Below are 9810 nucleotides of genomic sequence, written 5' to 3'. Positions count from 1 at the left end.
TTTTGTATGTACAGGTATATTATGTGCAAATTGGAATGTAGACTGAGTATGTGTGTTAGATAAATAAGTGTATGAGTGAATAAGTAGTGTGTGTTCCACAGTTATTGTTAAGTGTTCATGAGATGGATGGCCTGAGGGAAGAAACTGTTCCTGTGTCTGGCCGTTCTGGTGCTCAGAGCTCTGTAGCGTTGACCAGATGGCAACAGTTCAAAGAGGGTGTGTGCTGGATGTGAGGGGTCCAGAGTGATTCTGCCAGCCCTTTTGCTCACTCTGGATAAGTACAGTTCTTGGAGAGAAGGGAGGGTTGTACCAGTGATTCGCTCAGCAGTCCGGACAATCCGCTGTAGTCTTCTAAGGTCAGTTTTGGTAGCTGAGCTGAACCAGACAGTTATTGAAGTGCAGAGGATGGATTCTATGATGGCGGAGTAGAACTGTTTCAGCAGCTCCTGTGGCAGGTTGAATTTCCTTAGCTGGCGAAGGAAGTACAACCTCTGCTGGGCCTTTTTAACAGTGGAGTCAATGTGAGTGTCCCACTTCAGGTCCTGAGAGATGGTGGTGCCCAGGAATCTGAATGACTCCACTGCAGCCACAGTGCTGTCCATGATTGTGAGTGGGGGGAGTGCAGGGTGGTTTCTCCTTTAGTCCACGATCATCTCCACTGTTTTGAGGGTGTTCAGCTCCAGGTTGTTAAGACTGCACCAGACAGCCAGCTCTTTAACCTCCTGTCTGTAAGCAGACTCGTCTCCATCCTTGATGAGACCGATGACTGTAGTGTCATCTGCAAACTTCAGGAGCTTGACAGAGGGGTCTTTAGAGGTGCAGTCGTTGCTGTAGAGGGAGAAGAGCAGTGTGGAGAGGACGCAACCCTGAGGGGCGCCAGTGCTGGTGGTGCGGCTGTTGTATGTGAATTTACCAATTCTCACTAGCTGTTGCCTATCTGTCAGAAAGCTGGTGATCCATTGACAGATAGAGCTAGGGACAGAGAGCTGGGTTAGTTTGGTCTGGAGGAGTGTTGGGATGATGGTGTTGAAAGCGGAGCTAAAGTCCACAAACAGGATCCTCACATAAGTCCCTGTTTTGTCCAGATGTTGCAGGATGAAGTGCAGTCCCATGTTGACTGCATCATCCACGGACCTGTTTGCTCGGTAAGCAAACTGCAGGGGGTCTAGTAAGGGTCCAGTAATGTCCTTCAGATAAGCCAACACCAACCTCTCAAATGTCTTCATGACCACAGACGTTAGGGCCACAGGTCTGTAGTCATTAAGTCCTGTTATCTTGGGTTTCTTTGGGACAGGGATGCTGGTGGAGCGTTTGAAGCAGGCAGGGACTTTGCACAGCTCCAGTGATCTGTTGAAGATCTGTGAGAAGATGGGGGCCAGCTGGTCAGCGCAGGTTTTCAGACAGGCTGGTGTCACACCGTCTGGGCCTGGTGCTTTTCTTCTCTTGTTCTTTCTGAAGACCTGGCGCACATCATCCTCACTGATCTGAAACGTAGGAGTGGGGGAGAGGGGGGTTGCAGGAGGTGTTGATGGTTGTGTGGAGAGATGTTCAGAGCGGGTGTGGGGTGTTAGACTGGGAGTTTGAAATCTACAGTAAAACCTCATTCAGGTCTTCAGCAAGTTGTTGATTGGCCTCAGTGCTGGGGGATGGTGTCTTGTAGTTGGTGATGTCCTTCAGGCCTTTCCACACTGATGCAGGCTCATTCGCAGAAAACTGGTGTTCTAGTTTTTTAGCGTAGGAAAACTGGTGTTGTAGCTTATTCTTATTCAGTGTGTTTCTGGCCTGATTGTACAATACTCTGTCCCCCCTTTTGTAGGCGTCCTCTTTGGCCTGACGAAGTTTTGCTGTAAACCATGGCTTATCATTGTTGAATGTTAAATTAGTCCTGGTAGGGATGCACATGTCTTCACAGAAACTGATAAATGATGTTACAGATTCCGTGAGCTTGTCCAGATCATTGGTGGCAGCTTAAAAAACACTCCAATCAGTGCAGTCGAAGCAGGCTTGTAATGCCCGCTCTGTTTCGTTGGTCCATCTCTTTTTTTAGACTTTACTACAGGTTTAGCAGATTTAAGTTTTTGCCTGTAAGTCGCATAAGATGAACCAGGCAGTGGTCAGAGAGTCCTACAGCTGCTCTGGGGACGGAGCGATATGCATCCTTTATTGTGGAGTAACAATGGTCCAGTATATTACTGTCTCTGGTGGGACGTGTAACATGCTGTCTGTATTTTGGCAGTTCACAGGAAAGATATGCTTTATTAAAGTCCCCAAGAATGATTAAAAGAGTCCGGGTGTTGTTGCTCTGTGTCTGTGATCTGATCAGCGAGTTTCTGTAAAGCTGAGCTCACGTGCGCTTGCGGTGGAATGTAAACACTCACGAGAATGAACGAGTGAAACTCCCATGGCGAATAGAATGGCTTACAGTTAATGAAAAGCGCTTCTAGATCGGAACAGCACATCTTCTTTAACACGGTTACATCTGTACACCACCTTTCATTGATGTTGAAACATGTCCCGCCGCCACGCGATTTCCCCGTTGATTCTGCATCGCGGTCCGCTCTGAACAGCTGGAAGCTCGGCAGATTTAACACGCTGTCCGGTTTCCGTGAAACACAGAGCAGCAGAATGTGAAAAGTCCTTATTTGTATGGGAGAGCAGAAGAAGTTTGTCCGTTTTGTTGGGTAGAGGCAGAGATTCGCCAGATGAATGCTAGGCAGCACCGTTTGAAATCCACACTGTCTGAGCTTCACGAGCGTGCCAGCTTGCTTCCCACGTCTGCGCGTCCTGAAGCGTTTGATCAGCGCCGCTGCTCCACCAAATACAACGTTCAGCAACACGTCCGAATAAATGAAATCTGGTAGAAGATTGTGTGGTGTGTACTGCCGAATGTTCAGCAGTTTATCCCTGGTAAACTGATTGTGTTTGAGAAACAAAAAACAGGAAAAACTAACAAAAACTGGAGAGCCAATCACTGAGGTGGCCATCTGCGGTGCCATCTTGGATTGATTCTTCAACATGTCAGGGAAAAAAAAGAAAAAAAACTGAATCACTGAGCTGGAAAAATAATCACCCGCTCCTAAAAATGACTTGTAAACTCAATCAGGTGTAGCTAATCACCTTCTCAATGGCACACAAAGCCATTTGACTTTCAGCTGTGATCAGCTGTGCTCATTTTGAATAGCTCAGCATGAAAAGAGCTTTCCTGGAGAATTTCAGTCCTTGGTAGTGCAAGTGAAGCAAACAATCAACTATGATGTCGCTCCAAACTGGGTGAAAGAGCTAGAAGGAAACTGATCAGAGAGGCTACCAAGAGGCCTACAGCAACTTTTTGCTGTAGCATTTGCAGGAATTTATGACAAAGAGTGGTCATTGTGTGCATGTGACAACAATATTTCAAATTCTCCACAAATCTGGCTTGTATGGGAGTGTTACAAGAAAAAAGCCACTCCTCAAGAAAGGCCACATGCTGTCAGATTGAGCTTTGCCAAAACGCACCTTGAAGATTCTGAGGCATTTTAGACTAAAATTTGAATTATTTGGCCTCAACACCAAACGATATGTCTGGCGGAAATCCAATGCAGCTCACCATTCACATAACACCATTGCTACAGTAAAGCATGGAGGTGGTGATATCCTGTTATGGAGCATTTCTCTGCAGCAACGACTGGAGCACTTGTCAGGATAGAAGGAAAAATGGCAAAATACCATCAATTTCTTGAGGAAAATCGTCTGTCCTCTGCCAGAAAATTGTCAATGGGAAGGTTTACCTTCCAACATAACAATGACCCAAAGCACACAGCAAAACTGAGCACACAGTGGTTAAAGGAGAAAAAGGTGAATGTCCTTGCATGGCCTAGTCAGAGCCCAGACTTAAACCCCAATGAAAATATGTGGAATGACTTGAAGACTGCAGTCCACAAACGGTTACAAAATAAGCAAATTTAACTGAACTTGAGCAGTTCTGCAAAGAGTGGTCAAATATTGCAAAGTCTAGATGTACAAAGTTAGTAGAGACCGAGACATATCCCAAGAGATTAAAGGCTGTAATTAAATCAAAAGATTAAATTTTTTTTGTTTGTTTGTTTGTTTGTTTGTTTTTTTCTGACATGTATTATATCTTTCACTTGGATGTTATAAGTTGCATTGAGTAAATACAGCTAGATAAAACAAAACCTGTCCGTCTTCATTTCAGGCTGCAAAGCAACAAAATGTGATTATTTTAAAGGGGTGTGATTCTTTTCTATACCCACTGTAGTTTGTTTCCTTTTTTCATTGTTTTGCTTTTTGTTTTGTTGCTTTGTTCTTTGTTTATTTTTCTTGTTTTGCTTATTTAGATTTTTTTTTTTTTGGTTTGTTTACTTAGCTTGTTTTGGTTCCCTTTTTTGCTTTTGGTCTATCGGGTCTTTGAATGACATACATTTTTAGCTTCTCTCTGACTCTTAAAATTTAACAATCGTTTTGATCCTTTAACTTCAAGACTTCAGTAGTTAAATGAAGTGTGCTATGATTGACTTAACTTTTCCACATGTTCCATGTGTTTTTTAGGAGTGTCTAAACCCCTGCTGTAACGCTACAACCTGCTCTCTCAAGGGAGATGCCGTGTGTGCCCATGGACAGTGCTGTGAAGACTGCCAGGTACTTTTGTAAATCTGTCCCATCCCTCTTTCCTCCTCATTCATTCTTTCTCTGTGTGTAAAATAATGGCGTGGAAATCACATTCTCCTTGCCCCATTAATAAGTGCAACATGAACCGACATTTGCGCTTCAAACATAGGCACTAATTTTCCTCTCAGGCCTCCAGACACATAAATCAGAGCGCTCAGCTCACTTACTTACTGAGGAAAGAAGCCAGACCAGGGCCCTTCGGAACAGACCGCAGAACAGGGATACATGTTCACACAGACTTTACAACAAACTACAACAGGCTTTCAACATAATGCTTCATTAAATGGAAATTGCAACTAAAAGAATTTAATCTTGACACTTTTTGGACTATATTTCGTTTCTTAGTGCAACGTAAAGGAATAGTTTTTGGAGAACTTTTCCATGAATATTACTTGGTAGAAACAACTGAACAACTGACTATTGTACCCAATAGCCTTTGTAATTCATGCAAAGCTTGTTTCTGCATGACTTTGAATTTATCCCATAGTGCCTGCATCGGAGTTGAGTATATATTTCTCTTTGCTTCATTTTGAAAGAAATCCCCTTTAGTTGACTGTGCACTTTAAGTTTGCTCTATTTGTGTCTGAAGCCTTTTGTTCTTGTGTGTCTGTGCAGTTAAAACCAGCTGGGACTCCTTGTAGAGAGTCCAGTAACTCCTGTGACTTACCTGAGTTTTGCACCGGATCAAACCCCCACTGCCCTGCCAATGTGTACCTGCAAGATGGACTTGTGTGCCACAATATGGATGGTTACTGTTACAACGGCATCTGTCAGACTCATGAGCAGCAATGCATCACTCTGTGGGGACCAGGTTGGTATGTGGATAGCTGCAGGGTTCCTGGGCTTATTTTGTTGACCAAAAATTTATCGTAGGGTTCTGCAGATATACATTTTATTAATCGTACATTTTTGACACTGTAATTCTATATGTAACCATTGTCGAGCCAGATTTTCCCATTCAATCCTGCATGCATTCATACGGCGAGCTCAAGCAATATGAAAGCTCACACTGATTGCTGTTATTTATTCCATATGTCTGTTCATACTACCTTCCAAAAGGATTCAGGCCACAGTCTGACATATGATATCCTTTCATCTGTTTTTGATTTATATACAAGCTAAAACAAGATGGAAGGATTGTACAGTGTCATATTTCCATCTCTGACAGTGGGCATATGCTGTTTTATTTTCATTCCTTTTCGTTTTCTAGGAGCGAAACCTGCCCCGGGAATCTGTTTTGAAAGAGTAAACTCTGCAGGTGATCCCTATGGAAATTGTGGAAAAGACTCCAAAGGTTCCTTTGCTAAATGTCAAGCAAGGTACAGGCAGGGCATGATACTACAGCTCTTTGCACTTTAACCTTTTACTTAAAGTACAATTACATTCATTTGTAAAATTTGCTTCCATTTTACATTTTATTATATTATTACTTTTCTATTTTGCTTTCATTTAATTTTGTTTTATTTTGTTTGCTTCATATGCTTTGCTTTTTGTTTTGTTCTTGTTGTTTTGTTTGCTTGATTTGACACTTTTTGTTTAGTTTTCTTGTTCTGTTTTGTTCTGCTTCATTTAATTTTGTTTTATTTTGCTTTGCTCATTTCTTTTGTTTCCCTTTGCTTTGCCTTCTGTTTTGCTTGTTTTCCTCTTTGATATAATATTGTTCTGTTCCCTGTCGATATTTCACTCGTACTGCGTCGCTAAGACGCTATGAGGAAAACTACTTTTCTCCGGTGACTGAATCCTTTTTTTAATAACGCAGTGTAACTGCACTGCCATTGGTTCGTGCAGTGATATAAAAATCTAACCAATGGCTCGGTAGCGTAGCTGCACAAGCCTATGGCGATGAAGCCTGCCAGAATGGGCGGGACCATCTGGCTATATAAGCGGGCCTGTTGCCATAGGATCCTCAGGTTACTTCGACTGAAGTGACGACTGAGTCGTGCAGCTGCATAGCACGGCGAGTTATGCAGTACTCGTTCCCGTATCTCAGGGAACCGAGGTTACGTTAGTAACGGAGTGTGTTTCCTGTCGGATATCGTTCCTGGGAGCAGTTTTCGGACAGTTTTTCACACTGGCTATTCAGCAGCTCGTGGCATCTTTCAAAATAGGAGCCTCTCATCCCCTCAAGATGTTTCAGAAGATGCTGGGTCTCATGGCCTCTGCATCTCCAGTGCTACAGCTAGGCCTGCTTCGCGTGTGGCCCTTCAGTACTGGCTGAAACCGCTAGTTCCGTCCCATGTCTGGCATTTTCGTATCAAGGTGGACCAGGCCTGCGCGGCAGCTCGGGCCCCTTGAAAAGATTCTCAGTGGATAGAACGGGGTGTGCCCCTGGGAATGGTCTGCAGAAGGACGGTAGTCTCAACAGACGTTTCCAACACAGGTTGGGAGCGCTGTGCGATGGCAAACCGGCTTTTGGCCTCTGGTCGAAAGAGGAAGGATGGCTGCACATCAACTGCCTGGAGATGCTGGCAGTGTGTTTAGGCCCTCGCACCTTCTTGCCAGACCTAAGGGGACACCACGTCCTAGGGCTGTGCAATTAATCGAAAAACAGTTTCGATTTCGATTTTGGCCTCCAATGATTATGAAAATACAGTAATTAAGAAAACGATTATTGCGCCCCATTCCGCCCCCTTTTCCAGCGCTGCGCTTTCGTTCCTCCATAAAAGCCCAATTTTATGTGCAAATCAGTAAAATCATGGAACGTGACTTTTGCAAAATGGGACATGCTTGATTTATAGAAGTATATTTATTCATGTTTTTAAAAGCGTGAAAGAGAACTTGCACTGCTCCTCAGAAAGAAAATACACGCAAAAATGTGTCAAAATGCAGCGCTTCGTGATTATTCATAGAGGTATGGCCTCGTCTTAGGCATGGTCTAGCGGTGTGTCCATTGCAGAAATCTGTGCGGCGGCCGGCTGGGCGTTGCCATCCACATTTGACAGGTTCAATAATCTGGACATACCAGCCTTACAGGCCAGGGTCCTTTCTGCGTAATGGGCTCATTCTTGCCTTAGGGCAATTACCAGTGCTTAGGCTTTGCCTCCCTTCTTACGCTCTTGACCCTCACAGAGTGCCGAGGCTGTAAGGGTCTTCTTGGAACGATTACTCATGGCCGGGCTGACCTCTGCGAGTTTAGCCCTATTGCTTCCTGTGGGGCGTTCCCTACTAAATACTTGGTCTCTCTGGGCCCCTTGTGGTGCTTAAGGCAAGTTCAAGTATGAGTCGTTCCTCTAGCATAACACGGCGGGATTGTACTGGTTCCCCATAGCGTCTTAGCAACGCAGTACGAGTGAAGTATCGACAGGAAACGCACTCGGTTACTAACGTATCCTCGGTTCCCTGAGATACGGGAATGAGTACTGCGTAACTAGCCGTGCTATGCAGCTGCACAACTCAGTCGTCGCTTCATTCGAAGTAACCTGAGGATCCTATGGCAACAGGCCAGATATAGCCAGATGGCCCCGCCCATTCTGGCGGGCTCTGGCAGGCTTCATCGCCATAGGCTTGTGCAGCTCCGCTGCTGAGCCATTGGTTTGATTTTTATATAACTGGTTGTTGATCTGGAAACCAATGGCCGTGCAGTTACACTGCATTATTTAAAAAAGGCTTCAGTCATTGGAGAATAGGAGTTTTCCCCATTAGCGTCTTAGCGATGCAGTACTCGTTCCCGTATCTCAGGGAACCGAGGTTACATTAGTAACCGAGTACGTTTTGTTTGTTAAACTACTTCTTTGCCCCATTTTAACTTTTATTCTACTTAATTTTGTGGTATTTTGGCAATACAAATTCTTAGCTTTTATAGTGCCAATACAGCATGCATAATTAAAATTTAGAACCAGTGACTAACACAGAAATACCAATTTTCATGACATACATTCTCAAAACAATAAAGAATAAGTGAGACAGAGTAATATCGGTCAAGGTTGTCCTGATTCATTCATGTCACTTGCTGTCTAATTATTATGGGATGGCCCATCAGACATGTTGTAAAGAAGGTAATTTTATTAATTTCTTTGTAGCCATGACATTATTATTCAGTGACAGAGGCAGGCCCATGGTTTTGCATGTAATCTCTTGTCACTATTAATTACACTCTCTGCTCCTCACATGAGTGAGAGGGTGTGAAAGGCAAGATTACCTCAAGACAGCACAATCTCCTCTCTGTTTTTCAGTTGTTTTATCACCTTATCCCATTTATTCAGTGGAAAAACATTTAGCACTTTTGTTGCATGCTCACTCCTTGTATTTTGTCTGTGTGATTTAAACAGGGATGCTAGGTGTGGGAAAATTCAGTGCCAAGGAGGTGCCAAAAGGCCAGTGATCGGAACCAATGCGGTGTCCATAGAGACAAACATACCTCTGCAGGAGGGTGGGCGCATTCTGTGCCGCGGAACACATGTGTACCTTGGTGATGATATGCCTGATCCAGGACTGGTATTGGCAGGCACAAAGTGTGCTGAGGGAATGGTATGAGAATAAATCATCACATGATGTATCTGCTTGAGATTATGTCATCAAGAAATTATGCTAGTGGTTTATCAGCCAGGCTGAGATGATATTTGGCAATTTTTATTGCATTTCATTGGCCATTTGGTGTTGGTTTTGCTGATTAACCTCCCCAGTGTATCAGTTTCAATATCCACATGTTATATTATATTATATTTGTCATAATCACCAGCTGGAGTGCCTTTGATAATCACTGGAGGGCACTCCATCCCATACTGTTACTCAGTCTTGGACTTTCCCATAACCCATTGCACATCATGACTGATTGTTTTCACCTGTTGCTCATTACCTCTGCCTATATACATGGCTGCCATTCCAGAGTCTCGTCCCGTCATGACCACCAGCCCAGAGCCTCTCCGCGAGATTGCCGCCAGCCCAGAGCCTCTCTGCAAGATGGCTGCCACGCCAGTGTCTTCAGCCATCATGGACGCCATGCCAGTTTTCCCGGCCTTCACGAACGATGTACTTGAAGCTAGTAAGGCAGTGCCCAGGCAACCGAGACTTATGTACACTGTGGCGGACCCCCCTCTGATGTCGGTGTGAGTGGCAGGCATCCCGGTGACCTCAGCGCTTGCAAGCTCCGTGGCCTCTGCACAGGTTCTCCCACCTTCAGCTGCCCTTCCAGTAATGACGGTCGCC

At 44.4% G+C, this 9810-nt stretch overlaps 1 protein-coding gene across 1 annotated transcript in view; it reads left to right on the top strand.

Annotated features, from left to right (window-relative positions):
* Positions 1-9810, top strand: part of LOC107733079 (disintegrin and metalloproteinase domain-containing protein 12-like) — a 109200-nt gene that overhangs the window by 90325 nt on the left and 9065 nt on the right. Inside the window, exons 13-16 of the mRNA XM_016544575.1 lie at positions 4546-4635; positions 5281-5476; positions 5876-5984; positions 8934-9132. Of these exons, the coding sequence (XP_016400061.1) occupies positions 4546-4635; positions 5281-5476; positions 5876-5984; positions 8934-9132 (594 nt within the window). The remainder of the gene's footprint in view (positions 1-4545; positions 4636-5280; positions 5477-5875; positions 5985-8933; positions 9133-9810) is intronic.

The sequence above is a fragment of the Sinocyclocheilus rhinocerous genome, unplaced genomic scaffold (assembly GCF_001515625.1).
Source record: "Sinocyclocheilus rhinocerous isolate Xijiao unplaced genomic scaffold, SAMN03320098_v1.1 scaffold8, whole genome shotgun sequence".
NCBI lineage: Eukaryota > Metazoa > Chordata > Actinopteri > Cypriniformes > Cyprinidae > Sinocyclocheilus > Sinocyclocheilus rhinocerous.
Note: the sequence above shows the minus strand (reverse complement) of the source record. Positions and strands in the feature narration are given on the sequence as shown.